This window comes from Phyllobates terribilis, unplaced genomic scaffold (genome assembly GCF_046119375.1).
Source record: "Phyllobates terribilis strain yellow unplaced genomic scaffold, ASM4611937v1 Scaffold_3__8_contigs__length_932513732, whole genome shotgun sequence".
NCBI lineage: Eukaryota > Metazoa > Chordata > Amphibia > Anura > Dendrobatidae > Phyllobates > Phyllobates terribilis.
In genome coordinates, this window is record NW_027362763.1 from 780,652,994 (window position 1) to 780,674,272 (window position 21,279).

General features: G+C 40.7%; 1 protein-coding gene across 2 annotated transcripts in view; it reads right to left on the bottom strand.

Moving 5' to 3' along the window:
• SPTBN1 (spectrin beta, non-erythrocytic 1) overlaps positions 1 to 21,279 on the bottom strand; it is a 197,311-nt gene that overhangs the window by 38,676 nt on the left and 137,356 nt on the right. For both annotated transcript variants that reach the window (XM_073672298.1, XM_073672300.1), the window contains 13 exons: positions 20,951 to 21,063; positions 19,871 to 20,058; positions 18,346 to 18,463; positions 16,403 to 16,561; positions 13,136 to 13,438; positions 12,898 to 13,051; positions 11,485 to 12,355; positions 11,267 to 11,404; positions 10,431 to 11,187; positions 9,489 to 9,691; positions 8,762 to 8,852; positions 7,617 to 7,763; positions 5,725 to 5,988 (listed from right to left, as the gene is read on the bottom strand). In XM_073672298.1, the coding sequence (XP_073528399.1) occupies positions 5,725 to 5,988; positions 7,617 to 7,763; positions 8,762 to 8,852; positions 9,489 to 9,691; positions 10,431 to 11,187; positions 11,267 to 11,404; positions 11,485 to 12,355; positions 12,898 to 13,051; positions 13,136 to 13,438; positions 16,403 to 16,561; positions 18,346 to 18,463; positions 19,871 to 20,058; positions 20,951 to 21,063 (3,506 nt within the window). The remainder of the gene's footprint in view (positions 1 to 5,724; positions 5,989 to 7,616; positions 7,764 to 8,761; positions 8,853 to 9,488; positions 9,692 to 10,430; positions 11,188 to 11,266; positions 11,405 to 11,484; positions 12,356 to 12,897; positions 13,052 to 13,135; positions 13,439 to 16,402; positions 16,562 to 18,345; positions 18,464 to 19,870; positions 20,059 to 20,950; positions 21,064 to 21,279) is intronic.

A 21,279-nucleotide genomic window follows, 5' to 3' on the forward strand; every position in this document is an offset into this window, starting at 1 on the left:
TAGCTATCTGATGGGCCTCTTCAGTTGGTAAGCCATTTACATATCCCAATAGACAAACAATAGGATCATGGGGAATCTCACATTCAAACACCTTGGACACAAGATCTAGAATCTCTCTCCAGTATCCCCCAAGTTTAGGGCAGTGCCACATTACGTGACATAGATCTGCATCAGGATTACCACACCTATAACAGTTTGAGTAGTTTTTGTAACCAAAATTGTGTAAGCGCAAAGGGGTATTATATACACTATGAATCAGATAGTATTGCAAAAGCTTTTGCCCCTCGCTTGTCGACACTAGTGGTATGGACTGTAAAATATCTTCCCATGTGTCTTCCTCTATTGGGCCCAGGTCTTGCTCCCATTTAGTTTTAAGATTACTACCTCGTTTTTTGAGGACCTGTTCCATTAGACATTTACAATGGAGCGAGATTACCCCTCAAACTCATTCTGGAAGTCCTGGAAAGACTTAAACCTACCATCCTTGACTAATTGTACGATCTTATAAAGTGCCAGTCTTTGCCATTGACCAAACCCCTCCAGTCTATCAAATTCTGGATAGTTAGAATTATTCCATATGGGTGAGTATTTTGCATATCCCACCATGCCCATCATCTTTTTAACTTTAGACGATATCTTATGAATCCCTCTGATTGTTCCTCCCACTAGCTCGTACTTCCTTAATCTTCCTCCTTCCAGATCCTCCACCAAGTTGCTTTCTCCTAGTACGTGCCTAATCATTCTAGCAGAAGAGGATGGGAGTTCCGGGCTCTCCCACCCCCTCAAATGCTGTAATTGTGAGGAAAGATAATACACCAGTGGGTCAGGAACCGCAAGTCCTCCACCCTCCTTTAGTCTCTGCAGGTTTTATCATTGGCACCTTTTTTTTCCATATTAAGTCTATAAATATTCTATTAACTTTATAAAAAATTGGTAAAGGAAGCCATATTGGTGCATTATGCAGCAGGTACATTAACTGTGGAATGAGAATCATCTTAATTAGATTGGTTCTCCCTATCATCGACGGGCAACTTACACCAAGCTGCAATTTTGTTTGGGAATTTACTTAAAAGGGGGTCAATATTTAGAGATACATACTTCTCCATATTCTCGCTTATTTTAATCCCAAGATACTTAAATGAGTGGACAATTTTAAGTTGTCCCACTTCCATCGCTTCATTTGAGAGTTTAGTTACCACCGTCATAAGCGCTGATTTACCCCAATTAATAGAGAGGCCTGACAAATAGGCGTAGTTGTTAATAATTGCCATAGCTTCCCTCAATGATTCCGGCCAGTTATCTAGAAAAAGAAGTAGATCGTCTGCATATAATGCAATTTTTTCTTGATGGTCCCCATAAGGGAACCCCTGAACCCTTGGGGAGAGGCGAATTGCTGCAGCCAACAGCTCTATAGCAATGGCGAACAACAGTGGAGAAAGTGGGCATCCCTGCCTTGTGCCCCTTTGCAAGGAGAACATATGTGATTTAAGGCTGTTAACCTGAATTTTGGCTTGGGGGGCAGAATAAAGACGCTTAATCCAGGAGATAAATGTATTCCCAAATCCCATGTATGACAGTGTACTCCACAGAAAGGCCCACTCTATACTGTCAAAGGCTTTGGCCGCATCCAATGATGCTATAGCCCTGTAGCTGTTATTTTGATTAGGAAAGGACCTAGAATGTTGGGAGGCTGAAGGTTCAAGTACAGTCTACATATATTAATCGCTGTTGACAGGTTTGGCATAAAGCCTGCCTGGTCTTGGTGGATTATGGACGTTATTACTTTGTTAAGCCTATTGGCTAGTCACTTTGCCAGTATCTTAATGTCCACCGTAAGTAATGAAATAGGGCGATAATATTCTGGGAGCAGCATATCCCTTCCCTTCTTTGGAATCACTACAATTATGGCCTCATTCATGGATGGTGGAAGGCTCCCACTCTGTAATGCCTCATTGTAAACCTCCATCAATTGTGGAAGAATATATTTGCTATACTTTTTGCAAACCTCTAACGGGATACCATCCTCTCCTGGTGCCTTATTTGATAAGAAGCCCAAGGCTTCTTCTAATTCCCCAAGTGAAAGTGGTTTAAGAGTTGGGATTCTGTGTTTGTCAGTGTAGGGAGAGAGCGAGGGGAAAGGACATCCTCTAGGCCTTCCATCATGGGTTGTACCTTTCAGGCTTACAATGAAGCATAAAAATCTCTAAACACCCCAGTATATCCGGGGGAGAGCAGAGCTCCACTCCCATCGAATCCTTGATAGTCCCAATATATGATGATTTTTGTTGTGCCTTAACAACCATAGCCAACATATGCCCTGCTCCCTCTCCCTCTTCATAAAATGCCTGCTTCATAAAGAATCTCTTATTAGTCACTTTTGTGATTAAGTGTTGTTTCAGTTGACCTTGAGAGTCTTGTAAGTCCCGCCGTACACTTCTAATGAAGTTCATAGCAATGCTGTGTTTATATATGGGATAAATAGGATAAAAAGGGTTGAAAGTCAAGTTGTCCCCACAGACATGAGATTATCCATAGGTTCGGTTTGGGTTTTAAATGTATTATTTTAGCAATTTTTTTTTCATTTTACAATATCCAAATCTGTATTAAAAATAAAAATGAGAACTCTTGCAATTTTCACACTGGCCACTGGAGTTTTCTTAGAGCCTAACTTCCTGTTTAAGGAAACAACAAATGTAGAAAGCCAAAATGAACAAACTGACCCTGTCTTTTGTACTGAAGCATCTAATCAGTGTGAGCAATGGTCATTGTGAAGGGAGGGAGAGCAGGGGAGCTGTAACATAGCATATGTGTTATTAGCTGTGTATAAAAGGTGCTACCTGTCAATGTAACCCTGCCAACTGAAAGCTCTCCTTGAAAGGACAGAAAGTATCAGTGTAAAAAAGCCCCAGCAGACCGTATCAAAATTAATAATTTTTCCTTTGAATAAACTTTTTTTTTTTTTAATACATGTACCACAAAAATCTAATTTAAACAATAAGTCCAAGAAAAATAGAGGCAGCACTTGGCTTGAAAAAGTTCCTCACCAGGAACGAAACGTCGCCACTTTTGACATGATGGGTCAATAAATACACTTTGAATTGGAACCCCTGGAGGGCTGCCTCTATTTTTCTTGGACTTATCTCAAGGTTTGGTATCGCCTGGGAGTCTTGCACCCACCTACACATTTTTACTATACTGCTAGTGCTGCACCTTTATCTTGTAATTTAAACAGTAGCTACATTTTCTAATGCTAGATTTCGGCTGAACAGTAGACACGCATGCTGTCATTTCTATCTTGCCACATGGCATCTTCAGCAGATCAAAGGGACCTTTATGTCTCACTTTCCCTCAGGAATCACTAGCACGGTTTTAATATAATTTACTTGCTTGGATTAACTAGAAACTCTTTCTGACAATGCTGCAATGTATAAGAGTCAACCAGAACTCTGGAGCACCGCAGAGCACTTATAATCAGAAAAAAAGGGCTTACCATGGAAATAGTTTTATATAGGCACATAAAATGTGCATTAGTACAAACAGACATGTACCGCGCATATGTATATATTCTATACTGGGGTAATGATTTCCACATAAGCAGCCAATGTAACATTGAGCCTTCATCCCAGAGGGGTTAAAGCCTTTATGGTCAGAGACCTGCTAGACGAACCAGTCTCTAGTCTGAGCTAAATATAACAGGGAAACAGAGCCATAAAGAGCGAGAGGGGGGATAAAATCTGTGTTAATTCCTTATTTCCAGCGTACAGTAGTCTCTCAGTGTCTGAAATCCTTTGAATATCTGACATTTCAGAGATCACATTCCGCCATCACAATAAATGTGCACACAGAGGCTGTTTAGAGGCTGCGACGGGCAGGGGCTGTGTAGGAGCTCCGAACCGTTTACACATTCCCTCCATTGTCCTGGGCTTTCTGGCTCTTATAAACGGCTTATTAACTAATGTAGAAAGTCACTTTACTCACTCTTGGGGCTTTGTACAGATTTATCATTGAGCCTTTCAAAAGGATTTCAAAAAGCGTGTAAAAAAAAAAAAAAAAAAAAAGCGTAGCATGGAGTCTGAGCGGCGAGGTGTAATCTGCACCAGCACCCCGCCGGATGTGGTATGATACCGTAAGATGTCCTCGGAGATTTACGGATATCAGACCATTTTTACTTTGATATTTATAAACAATTTTAACTATCGAGGATACTCATGAATTATACAAAAAATAAAAATAAAAATGGTGCACTGTAAAAGTAACTAAAAAAAAAACAAAACACAGATTATGGTGGAGTCCTATTGTCAGTACTCAATGGGAAAAATATGTGATTTAGCCAAAAATTAAAAACAACTATCCAGAAGCCGCTGTCTGTAGATGTGTGTATAGTTTGGGATATCTCACTGCGGTGTTGCAAGGCTGGTTAAAGGGTCGACATGCGGCATAGCCATCTCCACTAGGTGGAAAATATAAAGTTATCCACTTTGGTCAAAGTGGGTAAAGGAAAAAAAAATATCCCACTTCTCTCAATCTTTCTACAATTAAAGACGACAGAGGATGCTCTATATTATACTATGTTTGATTACATCTTTAACTCCTGCTTTTAAAGTGGATCGGTCACAAGATTTCGTAATGCAAACCGTATACATTATTAAATAGATCTTAGGCCTGATGAAACTTGTATACTTACTTAGATAATCCATGTCAGAATGGCTGTATAGTCCTGACGTGAAGAGGAGCATTTTATGAGTCCATAATATAGATTTAATGAGTGTCTACCAACCCACCCAGCCTGATAGCAGCAGCTTGTACTGAGCATGGTAAGTTCTCAGAAGCCGCAGCAGGGAGGAGGGATACTGAGGAACTGGCCATCAAGGTGAGCTGAGAATTAGTTAAAAGTCTTATGAAGAATTATACAGCCATTCTGACATTGATTATCCAGGTAAGTGCGACAGTCTCATTTGGAGTAGGATCTATTTAATAATATATGTAGTTTAGATTATGAAATCTGGTGACAGACAAACTTCAACACTAAGGCATTGGTGTTAAGAGTTTTTATCGCTTTATGTTTTAGTAGAATTTTTTAATTTGCTACATTTGTATCGCCTGTTTTTTTCTCATGTTCACAAAGTTTTAATCGTGTTCTAGAAACAAATTGCTTCTAATCGTATCTGAAATACTGGAGAACTACAAGTATTCATTTACTGCTGAAGTGGACCCAGCATTTTACCGTTTTACTCCATGAATAAACTCTAAATACACCTGTAAGACTCAATGATGATGAATAAATTGTGTGTTAAAATACATACCGCCGCCAAAAAAACCCCAAAAAATATACCATATATCAAATTAAAACGCATTGCTTCACTGTGGACCTGAATGAAACACAAACCTCAAATCCTGAAAAGAAGAGCTGTCAAAAGCGGCATCAAAAAAGTGCCAGCGGTATTTAAATGCTGTTGCTGATCCATGTTGGCTTTAAAGAAAAAAATAAATAGGGTGTCCGAAACGTTTCCCCCCCCCCCCTGTAGCTCCACTGTAATCTGTGATAATATCACATCTATAGCGAGATCAGAGCATAATGATTTATACGTCAGAAAGGTTTAGTGCGGCCATCACAGATACATGTCAAAATCAACATCCAGCAATCACTGATGAACATTATGGAAGTTCTCAAAACACAAGGCTTTATTTTTGTTTTCTCAACTTTTTTTCTCTTGCTGAACTCACCTGCTGCTTCTTCAGGAGAATATTGACACTGGTGAGATCCTTTCCATAATCGTCAGACTGAATCTGACTCTCCAGGCCATGGAGCCACTTGTCCAAATCTGCACAGCTTTGGGTAAAAAGTTCAGCTTTGTTGGCATCAAAAAGTCTCTGGGCCTTGGTCTGTGTAGTGGATTCAAGTTCTTCCCACATCTTATTCAAGGCTGTCATCTTCTCCCTCACCACAGCTTCAGTTTCTGGCTTCTCTGCAATCAGCTGGTTTCCTTCCTAAGAAACAGAAAGAAATTCAACGAAAACTGTTCAGTGGAAACCTCTGATATTTAGATGAAGACTGTACACCTTTCCCATGGCCATCAACATCTCCAGAACCTCACCAGGAATATAGACAAGCCTGCAGAGTAATATAAATTCAGATGTGGTCCTAAATGTACCTCGCTTTTTCCCTGTAGGACACAAGTCACTACGGGAATTCAGAAGCACCAACATTACTAACGTTGTCCCTGATTCATCAAGACTGGCATGTTGCATGCAAAACTTGACCCAGCGTGCACTAATGTCAGCCACTCTACACCCATTTTTCAAAAAGTTGGCAAACACCAAAAGTTGCAACATTTTTGCGCAACTATAAAATTTGCGTCTTTCATAAGGTTTTAAGCCAGAAATCTGGGAAAAACAGTTTGGTATATTGGGGTCTTATTTTTTTTATTTAACTTTAATTATAGTTAGAGCCTAGCAAGATATTTGTTTTTGTGATCTCCACCCTAGGAGGAGTTTAGTTGTCACATGACAATGGGGGCCTAATAACCAACACCGTTATAGAGAATACTAATTATTGTACAGCTGACATGATTCTAGGCCTGGAAAAAACATGTGCCGGAGCAATTAACCTGCTGAGATCCTCCTGCTCCACAGCAGGTAGTGCAGCATGTTCAATGCTAAATCTGCTTGATGAGCCTTATGTAGTGGGACGTAGTAGTGACCATCAGGCTCCTAGGCTTGTATGGTTTGTGACCTGCCGGATCTCTCCAATGTTTGCCGAGTGATCCGGAAGTCACTTCTCAATGTAAGTCTATGAGAGTCGGAACAAGGCTCATAGACCTACTTTAGAGCTGGTGAACCATTAGGGAACTTGCATTATCAATACCACTCAGCCAGTGAAATAAAAAAAAATGCCGAACCAATTTTTAATTAACTTGATTATTATGTCACAATGACCATGAGCGGAGTTTATACAAACCATCTCTAATTCGTTCTGCTCACATTTTGATTGTCAGCAGCACTTCCCGGTTTACAAGTAGAGTTGGACAGACAACCAATAATTTTAAGAAGTGACCAACAAGAAACGTTCAGCAATCAAACGCGCAAGTTAATACTGGACATTATTCAGGAAGGAGATCTGTTTTGTGAATTATAGTCAAAGACAATTGGACGTACATAAAATAAGTATCAGTATCTTGCAGAACTATGGAAAATTCTGGTGCTGCCATGACATGTTTGGGGAAACATGGAAGGTTTGCAATAAGAGCAATCAGATGCCTCAGACAATGCAGTCAGAAACCAAACCTTAGAACTTCTTCAAGATCTAATGAGTGGTTAAAGGGGTTTTCCACTACTGTGATACTTTTGATGTATCCTTAGGAAGGTCATCACTATCTGCAGTCCTCCGCAAAAGCTACTACGCAGTGTCGGAGTGGTACAGTTCCGATCCATTCACTGAGCCGATCCGTGAAGATTTCAGATCTCAACATCAGATAACAAAATAGTGGAAAGCTCCTTTATGGGATCTGGTGTGAAGTAATTTACAGTGTTTTCATACATCTGTGAAGGACAACTAATATTCATTACCAGATTCCCTTTGTTTGAGCTGAACTTGCGCAGCATTTGAGGAGTATTACCTTTTCTATTTTGTCCAGCCATTCTTTGTTGGAAGCCAGTTCTGCCATAAAGGCTTGGTGCTTCAGCCATTTACTATGTAAGTTTCTGGCCTCGTCATAAGACATATCTCGAGCAGTGAGCATTTTCTCATTAATCCACAGGGACAGCTGAAAGACAGGGAAAATATGATATTTCATAAGATGCACGCAATGCTCCGAACAAACCCCCAGTCTACTGCCTGCACATCTGGAACGTATCAAAAGTGCAAATAAACTAAAACATATGGAATTCTCTTGATATGATCGAAGACTAATCTAGGATCCAATAGATGACACATCCCTCTCTTTCTGGACAGATGCCCGTTCCTCTGAGGAGCTGCTGATCGTCATCCTTATGTTACATTTTATCTCCAGGTTAACAATATAAAAAGGAATATCAAGAATATAAGTTATTAAAAATAAAAGCAAGGACTTGGCTGTAAGTTATCTGAACCTCCCCGAGTTGGAAGACTCTCGCTTTATCTCCCCCTCCACAATTCTACAGCAGAGCTCATAAATAAATAAAGCTTCTCGCAGACGCCATACATCATTAATGCACAGATATCATGGGACACCAGAGAAGGAAAACATGCGCTCAGAGAGATGGCACCCGACCATGTCAGCAGCTCAATGAAATGTTAGTCAAGCAGAACGGTACACACTAAGATGTGCAAATTTTGCAATATACTCTACCTACCAAAAAATAAGAAAATCTGGGAATGTCAACCTGCGCAGTTCACCACTTGTGTCAGAGGGGATCCGAAAACTCTCCTACAATGTCCAATTTACTAAATAACTGCATACCTCATAATATAACAATTCTGGAGAATCTTTTCTAAATCTGCATTGTGAGTGCCCCTTCTCATTCCTCCTACAAATTTATTAATAGACAACTGGGCGTGCATTCTTTTTGAAAGGGGCGTGTTCCTACAGTCTGGCACTCTGATTGGCCAACAGTCAGTCTGCATAGAGACACGCCCCCAACTTGTAACACTGAGTTGTCAACAAAAGGGGAAACAGTTGTAAGAAAAGAATCATTATTTCATACAATTGGGTAATGCAAATTTTTAAAAAACAAATATGTCCCATGATCCTTTTTAAGTTAGTAGAGGCTAGGAGGTACCGACCTCTTGGCAATCCTGTAGAAACTTCTGCATCTCTCGGTTGTCCTTCAGACGTGTCAAGAGGTCGTTTGCAGCTTCTCTATTTCTCTTGTGTCTTAAGTGAATGAAAAAAAAAGTTAAAATACAAGAAATCAGGACTGTGACCGCTACTGCCTTAATCCTAAAGGGAACCTGTTATATCGAAAATGGTATTCGATCTGCAGGCAGGAGGTTATAGAGCAGGAGGAGCAGGTCAGACAGATAGACATTTTTGTAGTTTTCATAAAACTTGCATTTTATTTGTAGAAATCCTGTGTTTGTATACATACAAGTCTGATGGGAGGTCCTATTCAGTGATTGACAGTCTTCCCTGTATGTCTGCGCATACAGACATAGATACCAATCACTAGTAGGACCGCCCACTGGACTCATGCAGACAAACACCAGGGTTTTCAATGAATAAAATACAATTTATACTGAATAGTTTCCAATAAAACTTTATATCCTTCTGCTCAACTTAACCTCCTTATACCATGATGTCCACAAATCAGACTGCACGTACAATGTAACCGGTCCCCCTTTAAATGCATATTTAATGATAGTTAAATTATTCAATAAAATGGGAACTGCATGACTGATGTTCTTTCTTCAGACTTCTAAGTAAGAATGCCAACTAAAGATGGAGTCTGAGATTTTAACAAAGTAATAAAGCGTTCTATATTACCAATAAGAAACTGGAGACCGATCATACCTGCTGTCTATGGAATCAACCTTTTCTTCAATCCTATCCGAGTTTATGTTGCCATCATTGACCAGCCTTCTTCCAGTGTCTACAACTGCATTGATTTTCTCCTCGCTGGCATCCATGGTGGTCATAAAGTCTTCTTGCTTCTTGATGGCAGCTTCAGCAGCTTCCAAGTTATTTGGCATTTCAGTGTGGGCCAAGACATATTCCTATGATGAAAGGATCATACGCAGCCTTATGAGTTTTCCTAGACTTTTTTTATATGCCCTTGTCAGTTTCTAGTAAATTGCTTTTATTTGCAATTTAATATTTTTCTCACACATTTAAATTATCAATAGAAACAATTTTGACTGAGGGAAGTGCAATGTATAGATGCTGAGTGGATTCAAAATTAATCAATTGAGTAATTAAGAACTAATCCATGTATAACAGACATGACTCCGCTAGAGTTTTCGGAGGGGTAGTAGGAGATTAGAAAAACATGCCTTTTTTTCTTACGGAAACAGCAGTCCTCTGGTATTATATTCACTTGAATGGAGCCAAGCTATAATTGCCTAATTTCACACAAACCCATAAAATGTTAAATGACATGTTGAATAAAAAAAAAAAAAGTAAAATTAAATAAGTAAATTTCACATTAACAAATTGGTATGACACCGGGGTCCTTAACCTTACGAAATTGCCAATTTGTACCAACAACTTCTTTTCAGGTCTCTGAGGACTAAATCTTTCCCTGGTACACCTAGGGTGATAAGTGGCTTGGCTGTGAATTCACATTCCCCAAATGTGTTTTTTACAATAGAAGCACTGTATAAGCATGTGTTTCCTATGTCAAAAACGTGTCAATTTGCGTTAAATCACTACCGTTAAGTATATGGGTACTCTTAAAGGCCTCATAGAAGCAATCATTATAAGGCATTCCAACGGAACTGGAATGTCTTAACACACCTGGTTATTAAGGAAAGCTTCTGCTTGCTTGGTATCTCTTAAGAAGAGTTGGTAGGCATGGGACTGGCTTAGGAGATTCTGTCTGTTCTCCCACATTTTGTGAAGCTCGTTCCATCCAGTATCCAGAGCCTGAAGACGTTGGCGCAAGAACATGTACTGTGCATCTGTCTGTCCTTGTGTCACCATTTCGCCCATGTCTCTCATCTTCTGGTAATCTTCCTCATAGTTGTTAATTTCATTCTTGATGTTTTCATGCTGAGTCAGTAACTTTTCTGCCTCGGCTAAGGTGTTTGGCATGTCTTCTGAGGCAATGGCTGTCTGGGTCCTTGATAACCAGGACTGGAAGTCATCTAAGTCACGCAGGAATTGTTGGAGCTTGCTGGCTTCACCAAGAGACTCTTCTCTGTTCTTCAAGGTAGTTTTCATGTCTTCCCAAACTTCATTAATCTCTGCAAGTCTCATCATGATAGCTTGAGCTTGATCAGGGTGCTCAGCTTCCAATTTCTCAGCTTCCTTCTGGAGATCGGTCAGTTTGGCTTCAATAGCAGCTAAGTCACGTTCCATGCCTGTTAGCTTCCTCTGGAGAGCCATAACTCCAGCCAGGTCATTACCCAGCTCCTGAGTGGACTCAATGACTTTGGTCTTTTCCCTGATCCATGACTTGGTCTCGTTGCATTCAAGGTGGTAATTCTGAATACTAAGGGCTGAACTGAGGGCATCTTTTGTTCGATCTACCAGTTCTCTGAACTGACTCCATCTAACAAAGAGGAAATTAAAGGTGTTAACACATTATATAAAAAGACTAAAAAGCTTCTGATGCCTGTCTAAATACATACCTGGTGTTCAACTTGTCTTGCTGTGCTTTGATTTCCTTCTCGCTTGGATGTCCACTGTGAATCAACTGACGGGCAATTTGGTTGACTACAGCCACCCGAGAAGCCTGATTGTTCATTTCTGGTTCCAAGCTTTCAAATCTAAAAGAACAAAAATTACTATTAAATATCAGATACATCTCATATAACATGTGTGCAAACCGCAAGTAAAGTATGGCTACCTGTGCTGAATAACCTCCAGATCTTCCAATTTCTCTGGTATTTGCATATTGTTCAGCCACTGCTCCTTTTCAACGATCCAAAGTTCACAAGCATCAGCTTCACTAAACATCTTATACAGAGTAAGGGCATCTTGAAGAGCCTGTTTCCGAAGCTTGGATAGCTCAGCCAGTTCCTTGTATCTCTCCTCTATTCCAGACAACCTGCTCTGTACTTCCGAAGACTCAAACTGCTCCTCCGGTAGGGCGGCTGCTTGCTCATGTAGAGCATCAATTGTTGATCTGTAACTTCCAATCTCCTCAGCTACATCTTTGTGTTTCTTTACTAGAGACTGTGTAGAGTATTCATCGTGTCCAACATCATTACTAGACACAATTCTTAAGATGTCCAGCATCCATGCATCAATGTCATCAGCATCTGCTTGGAACTGATGGAAACTGGATGTTTCTTCCAGACGTTTCTTGCGAATAGCAGACAACTGCTCAAGGTTCGCCCACTGCTCCTGAATATCCTTTATTCTTTCTCTTATCTTCTCAGATCCAAAGTGCTCCTCTGCAATCATCTCCTCACCTTCCTTGATCGTCTGCAGCAAGTGACCGCTCCGTCCGCTCATCTCATCTTCAAATGCTTTATGTTTGCAAAGCAAACGAACGACACTGGTCAGATCCTTTCCATAGTCATCAGAAGACAAGATCTGCTCCTTCTCTCTTATCCATCCCTCCTCTTCTGCCATTTCCCAGAAAAACTTCCAGAGACGCCTTGACTCTTCCAAACGTGCTCGTCTTTCAGCTGCCAGCTGACACAGTTCTTGGTAGCAAAACTCCATGTGAGCCACACGATCCCGGATGACTTGTGGGTCACAGGGCTTATAACCTACAAAAAGATCAAACCGCATATGCTTAATGTGTTTTCTACAATGGTCCCATCTTTAGCCTTATAAGTGCTCTCAAAAAATGTTTTCTTATAATATTAGGTGGAGACCACATGAACCAATGATCTATTATCCAGCAATTCGTTCAGAAATAGCTGTTAATAAAACAAGTCCTTTTTTTTCCACATGTGCAAAATAAAATAAAAAAAACAGACGTCTGAATGAGGCCTTACTGGTGTATGTAGAGTAGCTTATATACAACAGATAACAAGCACTAATAATAGTAATAATAATGATAATAATGAGATGACTGATCATCCTGTTACGGCATATAGAGCAAAGCTAATAAATGAGCTGCTGAAAATATCCGGTTATTGTATCAGATTTAGTGGTCAGTGTGAAACTGCATTGTTTCAAGAAATTTTCATGTGGATGCATTTAAAAATATAATAATTATCTGATCAATTTCTTACAATACAGTCCCATTAAACAAGTTCCTACATAGAATATCCCCAGCTACATTAGACACCCGCACATTCTTTACCTTCTCCTCCTGTGGCAAATCTCTGGGCAGACGCATTAACGCCTCGCACCCTCTCAGCCTGAATGGCGATATCTGCTTCTACCAACGCATGTTTCTGTAACAAGTCCTCAACCCCCAACAAATGTTTTCCATAGTCCTGAGATAGTAGTAGCACCTGCAAAGAAAGAAAGAAGGCAGTCAGCAAATTTAGGCTAAAACATTGCATTGCTAAATAAAGTACTGAAGAAACATGCCAGACCTTCATCTCGTCCATCCAGTCCATAATGTAGAGCATCTCTTGGAAAACCTTCTGCAATCCGAGGTTCATTTCCAGGCGCTGACGCCTTGCACGTAGCAGCTCCAAGAGATATTCCCAAAGGCGGATGACATTATCTTTACGAGCCGTGATGCGTTTTATGTCGTGATAGTTTTCGGCTTCCAGTTCTCGTGCCACGGCCACCACAGCCTGCACACGCTCTTCATAGGCTGCTATATCGGTCTCAATGGCTTCGTGTTTTTTGGTGGCGGCTTCCACAGCAGGTAGATCAAAGCCAAAGTTATCCTGTAACAAGTAAGAATATTTATTCTTAAGTGAGACACATATTACTGGTGTAAAATAGCAGGGGTATGTTTTGGGAGAGATTATTAAAAATTAAATGAAACTGAAATGATTTTTTTCCTGCAAATTTTAGTTTAAACCCCAAAGTTATGCTCTGTAAACTATATAGCCAGATTTTACATCCATTATAAAAACAACAGCACCAAAAAGAAGTACCAAGATTGTTAAAATGGAGTGTCAGCACAAATTTCCTGATCAAACCAAGCAACGGCGCTTGGTGCACCCTTGGTGTGGCCAAACCAGTGAGTGCACCTTCCCGCATTCTTGTTTGCTATCCATCTCCATCCTTTTCTTCCTTCATTGACAGCTGTGGCTTTACAGAAGCCAGAGAATTGCAGAGATAGTTGGAAGACAAGTAGGTGGAAAGATGCACTGAACTGTTCAGGGACACCAAGGGTGCACAGATCCCTGTGCTTAGTTTGAACAGACAATGCTCGTTACTCAAGTTTGCATCGAAAATCGCGGGTGCTCAAGTGACATGGTCAAGTCCACAAGGCCACATGTTTCGCAGCTGTTAGTCACAAAACATGCAGGGATTGCCTAACACACATGAGCAATCCCTGCATGTTTTGTGGCTGTCAAACAGCAGCGAAATATGTGGCCGCGGGGACGTGAACATGTCACTCCATCACCCGCGACACTTGGAGCATACCTGAGCACCCTAGGCAAACTAGAGTTATGAGCACTTACGCTCATCAAGACTGATTATTCACTTAAGACAAGGATGGCTCAAGTCAGGCAGAATAGTAACTACTAGAAAAGGTTTCCATTTTTGCTTCGAAACAGTGGACCTTCATATAGGACACACAGTACAGACCAAAAGTTTGGACACACCTTCTCATTTAAAGATTTTTCTGTATTTTCAAGACTATAAAAATTGTACATTCACACTGAAGGCATCAAACCTATGAAGTAACACATGTGAAATTATATACCTAACAAAAAAGTGTGAAACAACTGAAAATATGTCTTATATTCTAGGTTCTTCAAGCTAGCCACCTTTTGTTTTGATGACTGCTTTGCGCACACTTGCCATTCTCTTGATGAGCTTCAAGAGATAGTCACCGGAAATGGTCTTCCAACAATCTTGAAGGAGTTCCCAGAGATGCTTAGCACTTGTTGGCCCTTTTGCCTTCACTCTGCGGTCCAGCTCAGCCCAAACCATCTCGATTGGGTTCAGGTCTGGTGACTGTGGAGGCCAGGTCATCTGGCGTAGCACCCCATCACTCTGCTTCTTGGTCAAATAGCCCTTACACAGCCTGGAGGTGTGTTTGGGGTCATTGTCCTGTTGAAAAATAAATGATGGTCCAACTAAACGCAAACCGGATGGAATAGCATGCCGCTGCAAGATGCTGTGGTAGCCATGCTGGTTCAGTATGCCTTCAATTTTGAATAAATCCCCAACAGTGTCACCAGTAAAGCACCCCCACACCATCACACCTCCTCCTCCTCCATGCTTCACGGTGGGAACCAGGCATGTAGAGTCCATCCATTCACCTTTTCTGCGTCGCCCAAAGACACGGTGGTTGGAACCAAAGATCTCAAATTTGGACTCATCAGACCAAAGCATACTTCCACTGGTCTAATGTCCATTCCTTGTGTTCTTTAGCCCAAACAAGTCTCTTCTGCTTGTTGCCTGTCCTTAGCAGTGGTTTCCTAGCAGCTATTTTACCATGAAGGCCTGCTGTACAAAGTCTCCTCTTAACAGTTGTTGAAGATATGTGTCTGCTGCTAGAACTCTGTGTGGCATTGACCTAGTCTCTAATCTGAGCTGCTGTTAACCTGCGATTTCTGAGGCTGGTGACTCGGATAAACTTAGCCTCAGAAGCAGAGGTGACTCTTTGTCTTCCTTTCCTGGGGCGGTCCTCATGTGAGCCAGTTTCTTTGTAGCGCTTGATGGTTTTTGCAACTTCACTTGGGGACACTTTCAAAGTTTTCCCAATTTTTCGCACTGGCTGAACTTCATTTCTTAAAGTAATGATGACCACTCATTTTTCTTTACTTAGAATTTGTATTATGGCAAGAAAAAGCAGCTAACAGTCTATTCAGTAGGACTATCAGCTGTGTTTCCACCAGACTTATGCACAACACAACTGATGGTCCCAACCCCATTGATAAGGCAAGAAATCCCACTTATTAAACCTGACAGGGCACACCTGGGAAGTGAAAACCATTTCCGGTGACTACCACTTGAAGCTCATCAAGAGAGTGCCAAGAGTGTGCAAAGCAGTCATCAAAGCAAAAGGTGGCTACTTTGAAGAACCTAGAATATAAGACATTTTCAGTTGTTTCACACTTTTTTGTTAAGTATATAATTTCACATGTGTTAATTCATAGTTTTGATGCCTTCAGTGTGAATGTACAATTTTCATAGTCATGAAAATAAAGAAAAATCTTTAAATGAGAAGGTGTGTCCAAACTTTTGGTCTGTACTGTACATATGACCCAATAGAGCCTATGAGAAAACTCCATTGGGCCACCACTTACAAACAGGGTTGATAGCGCTCGGGTGACTATACAGGACAGCCGATACCAAGTGATCTCTCTTACATAAAATTACACTCATTTTATTATTTAAAGGGTCAATGGCTGTAGATATATACAAGTCAGTGGAAGTTAAAAAGTCGGTCGACAGATGCAGCAAGAAGCAGCAAGTGCGCTGAAAGACTTTGCTGGTTCCACTTAACGTATTAGTCATTGCTGCAAACAAAAAATACAGATAACATGAAAGCCGACTGTTTGAGGTTTCTTTATAGCAGCTGAATAATAGGGTGTTATACTGTAATAGCTACTAAGTAGCTAAAAAAATTTGCAATTCAGTTATTTACCATACCGATGAGATCATATCTTTATTAGTTATGTATCCAACCTTTCTTACAGGTTTGGCATCTGCGCATGAGACCGTACCTGAGACACCAGGCGCTGGTTTTCACTTAGCCAGGTCTCTCTCATAGCTGCCTTGCGATCAAATCTTCGTGCAAGTTGTTCCAGTTTCTCCTGCCGGATCAGCTCGTTTCGCAGTGCCAGTTCTCGCTCATGTTCAGCTTTTTCCAGTCTTTCCCAGGCCTGGGCAAATTGAATTTTTAAAAAAAAAAAAAAAAGATCCAAGATCAGAAAACTTATCTCCAAAAAGACACTTCTCAAGGCAGTAGTGCCAATTCTAAGACACAGAGGACCATTCTCAGAAACTCGGCACAGACATTGACAAGACCAGGAATTAGGGATGTGAATCTTTTGTGAGGGCCATTTAATGTATGAAGCAATGGGACAACAAGAGCCTGTGCAGAAACTAAGCTGAGATAGGCACAAGCTCTGACCCAACTTCGGACAAAAGGTCTTTACACCTCCCTACCCAACTGTGGTTTTAAAATTGTATGATTGTTCTCATTGCCAACATTGAAAAACACAGACATGTAAAAGCAGTCAATCAGTAGGAGCTGGTAGAGAATGAAGACGTTATCCTCCTAAAACACTGGCTCATAACCCCATCATCTCTCCAGTAACACAAGCTCGCTGCCTCGGGGTAACCCTGGACTCTCATCTCTCCTTCAAACCACATATCCAAGCCCCTTTCTCTTCCTGCCGACTCCAACTCAAAAATATCTCTCGGATCTGCACATTCCTCAGCAAAGACTCTGCAAAAACACTAGTGCACGCCCTCATCATCTCCCGCCTCGACTACGGCAACCTCCTGCTCTGTGGCCTCCCTTCTAACACTCTTGCACCCCTGCAATCTATCAAACTCTGTTGCCAGACTAATCCACCTGTCCCTCGCTATTCCTCGGCCTCTCCTCTCTGTCAATCGCTTCACTGACTCCCCATAACCCAGAGACTCAAGCTCAAGACCCTAACCTTTCCATACAAAGCCATCCACAACCTGTCTCCTCCATGCATCTGTGACCTAGTCTTCCGGTACTTACCTGCACGCAACCTCCGATCCTCACAAGATCTCCTTCTCTACTCCCCTCTTATCTCCTCTTCCCACAATCGCATACAAGATTTCTCTCGTGCATCCCCCTTACTCTGGGACTCTCTACCCCAGCACATCAGACTCTCGCCTACCGTAGAAACCTTCAAAAGGAACCTGAAGACCCACCTCTTCCGACAAGCCTACAACCAGCAGTAACCCTCGCTCCACCATACCGCTGCACGACCAGCTCTGCCCTTGTAGATTGTGAGCGCTCGCAGGCAGGGTCCTCGCTCCTCCTGTACCAGTCGCTGACTCGTTTTGTTTAACATTATTGTAAGTGTACTTGCTATGTATACCCCTTTTTTCACACGTAAAGCGCCAAGGAATAAATTGCGCTATAATAATAAATAATAATATGATTTTGGATAAGAGTCAAAACTAGAAAGAATATATGAGAATTAAACATTATTTACTATTAGAAAATAAGAACAGTGACCTGATCAATTGCTATGGCAGACCATTACAACATGCACTTTTCAACCATTTTCCCATTATTGTGATATCTGCAGTAGTGATGAGCGAGTGTGCTCGTTTAACCCCTTCACCGAGCACACTCAGGTGCTCTCTGAGTATCTTCGGCGTGCTCGTATATTATGTTGGAGTCCCTGCGTCTACATGATTTATGGCTATTATACAGCCTCAACACATGTGAGGATTCCCTAACAAACAGGCAATCCCTGCATGTGTTGAAGCTGTCTAACAGCCATAAATCAATGCAGACGCAGTGACTCCAACAAAATATACGAGCACGCCAAAGATACTCGAAAAGCACCAGAGCGTGCTCGGTGAAAGGGTTAAACGAGCACACTTGCTCATCACTAGTCTGCAGTTCAGTCATTCTCCCGCTGTATACAGATTCGCACATTGCGGCTGCACTCACCTTGTTGATATCGGAGATGAGTTTGCCCTCTCTGGGCATGTACACTTTCTGGTTGTTGGCCCTCATCTTACTCTGAATGGTAAAGAGCAGCACTTCCAAGTTGCCTTTCTCTGTAAATCTACAGAAACCAAGCAAAAACCAATGACTGTGAGAAAATACACAACTTATTTACAGTGCAAACTTTCTAAAGTCAAACTCTGCCTTTCATTATCTGCAATGGCAATTTCTTTGCATATCTTTATAGCAGTCAGAACTCCGTTATTGTGATAGAGAACTCAAAAATGGCAAAGATTTACAGAGGAACCGTCATTTTAATTTTTTCATAAATCAATAGTTGATGTGAAAATAAGACTATAATATATCTTATTAAGGAAATCGGATTCAATTCTCTCCTCCTGAACTGATCATTCTCAAAATTCTCAGGGCAAATAGATTTTCCCATTACCGAGAGGACAGTTGGTGCTAATAACATTCTATGGAGAACCGTAGCTGCTGTTTCAGGAGAATTTGCCGCAGAGTGTGTCGGCCTTTAGCTCCTCCCTCTTCTCCATAGAATTTTAAAAGCACCAACTGTCATCTCCTATCTCATTCCATGGGTAAAATCTATTTTGAGGGAAGAAAGCTTTTCCTAACATTGAAAGATGAGCCCAGAAAGTGAAAAACGCTAATTTCTCTGAAAATAAATATTACAAAGTTGCTTATTTTATAGGCACTATTTATTTATGAAATAAAAATGAAAAACGATTGTTACTATTTCCACCGATATCGACAGGTCTCTATCCTGGCAAACCGTTGTATGACACCTAGGTCCAGACGCCGCTCTCATGTCAGATTTAATGTGGATTTCAACCTGTGTACACTGAAGGAGTGAAACCCGTGGTGATAATCTGTGGCATTTCGGCACGTTGCAGATTTGAAAACTGCAGCTAATCCTCCACGTCTAGACTTACTCTAAGCCTAAATTCACACGAGCGTATAAAAAAAAGAATAAATCAGATTTTGTTCCAGAAAAATTAATAAGTGATTTTTTAGCTCAATTGTCAAAAAAAAATTGCTCATCTGAACAACATTGGTGTGTCCGAGTGCTGTACATTTTTTCCCATACAAAATTATGGTGGTGTGAACTTCACCTGAGTGTTAGAAAAGACAATTATTTATTCTCCCATAAATGTTTAATTTGATACATTACAGTTTAATATATTCCCAAGAGCAGAAATTAGGTGGTGTTTTTTTTTCCCAGCAATGTCGGCAAATATAAAATACGCCTTAGCAATCTGCCCTAATTATCCTAATTTTTTACTCAAGTTCCCTTTTTATGTGGTTTTGGTGCTATTTGATGCAGTCTTTTTGTGTGTTTTTCAGTGTAGAAATTCTGGAATTTCAGCACTTAAAATCACAATTGTGTTTTCTGCCTGAAAAAAAAAACCCCCAAAAAATCTTCATACTACGTGAGAACATGACCTTACATTAGGAAAAAAAAGACATTCTCCTATAAAGCACAGCTTTTTTCTTTTTTTCTTCTTACTTTGGTGGTTTTTCCACGGTACGGTAGGTGTTGAAAGCCTGCAGCTGCTGCTGAACACCAACCAGTGAGTTGGCGAATTTCCGGTTGTTCAGGATGATGATGGTTTGCTCGATCCATTCGAGGAGGTCGGAGGCTAGGGATTCATACTTTTCAATCATCTTTTCGGTTTCGATGGCATTGTCTAGCACCTGTAAATACAGGGGAAATTGTTAGAACATTTCACAAACTCCTTACAACTTTTTATCTGCGGTGGAGGGAAGAATTCCTTCTGTAAATTCTTCTAGGTGACAAGACTCAAGGACAATGACATGAGGTATGCTGACAGCTATAACTTACAAGAAAAATACTAACAAGCTATTATATAATCTAAAACTATTGCTATTAAACAAAACTGGTGGAATTTTACACACAGTATAACAGAGTTTGACTCAAGGAAATTAAACTGGTCTTTCCAGTTTGGAATAAAGAGCAGAAAAGCCAACAACATGGAGCTGGCAGCAATAACAAACAAGGAAAGTTATAGTAACAGTAAGACGTTTGTGACAAACCGGGAATAGTGGGATTTAGAGACATGAACACTTTGGCCATTTAGGATTCATGAATAAATATAAAATCGATACAATATCCAAAAATCTGACCGTTTTTATATCCCATACAGGACAAATTCTTTATCATATAAGTCAGAGTGCCCTAATAATGGTGAGATTTGGTAACATATGCTACATCAATTAGATCGGGTTTACATGTTCTGGTCATTATACCCGGTATCGGCAGTGGCCGGAGATACACAGTTCCAGTGACGGGTACTGTACATACACCTCCTATTCCAATCAATAGGGCGGCAGCACAAGACCGTGGCCACTATTCTCTCGACTGAGCTGCAGCTCCGTAACGGAGGACTACCAGCTGCCAATGACACTGGAAACACCTTATCTTCGTGCCGGGTGTCGAACCGCAATCGATTAACACCCTAAGGCCATCAATGTTAAAGTCCTGGACAACCTCTTTAATCGAGATCTCCGCAAACTACTTTATGAACAAATAAAAAAAAATAAAGTTGCATTGTAACACAGTACGTACTTTTCCAATACGTTTTCCTTCCACGGCTAAAGCCTTCATTTTTGAGAAATAATGATAGTATGTGACGACATAAGTGATGATGGATTTTTCATCAGGATGATCCACGCTGATATCTGAAATAAAAGCATAAAAAGTTCAAAAAAGGCCTCAACTAACTAACTATTTTGACTCGGCGACAAGGTTACATTATAAGGAATAAAGATTTGATAAAGTCTACATCATGTAAGCATATACTTCTCTTCTTGAGGATTAAAATCACCTCCTAATATAAACATAGGCTAAACCTTTCCACAGCGCACTGCACCTATGGGGAAAAACAAATTAAATCA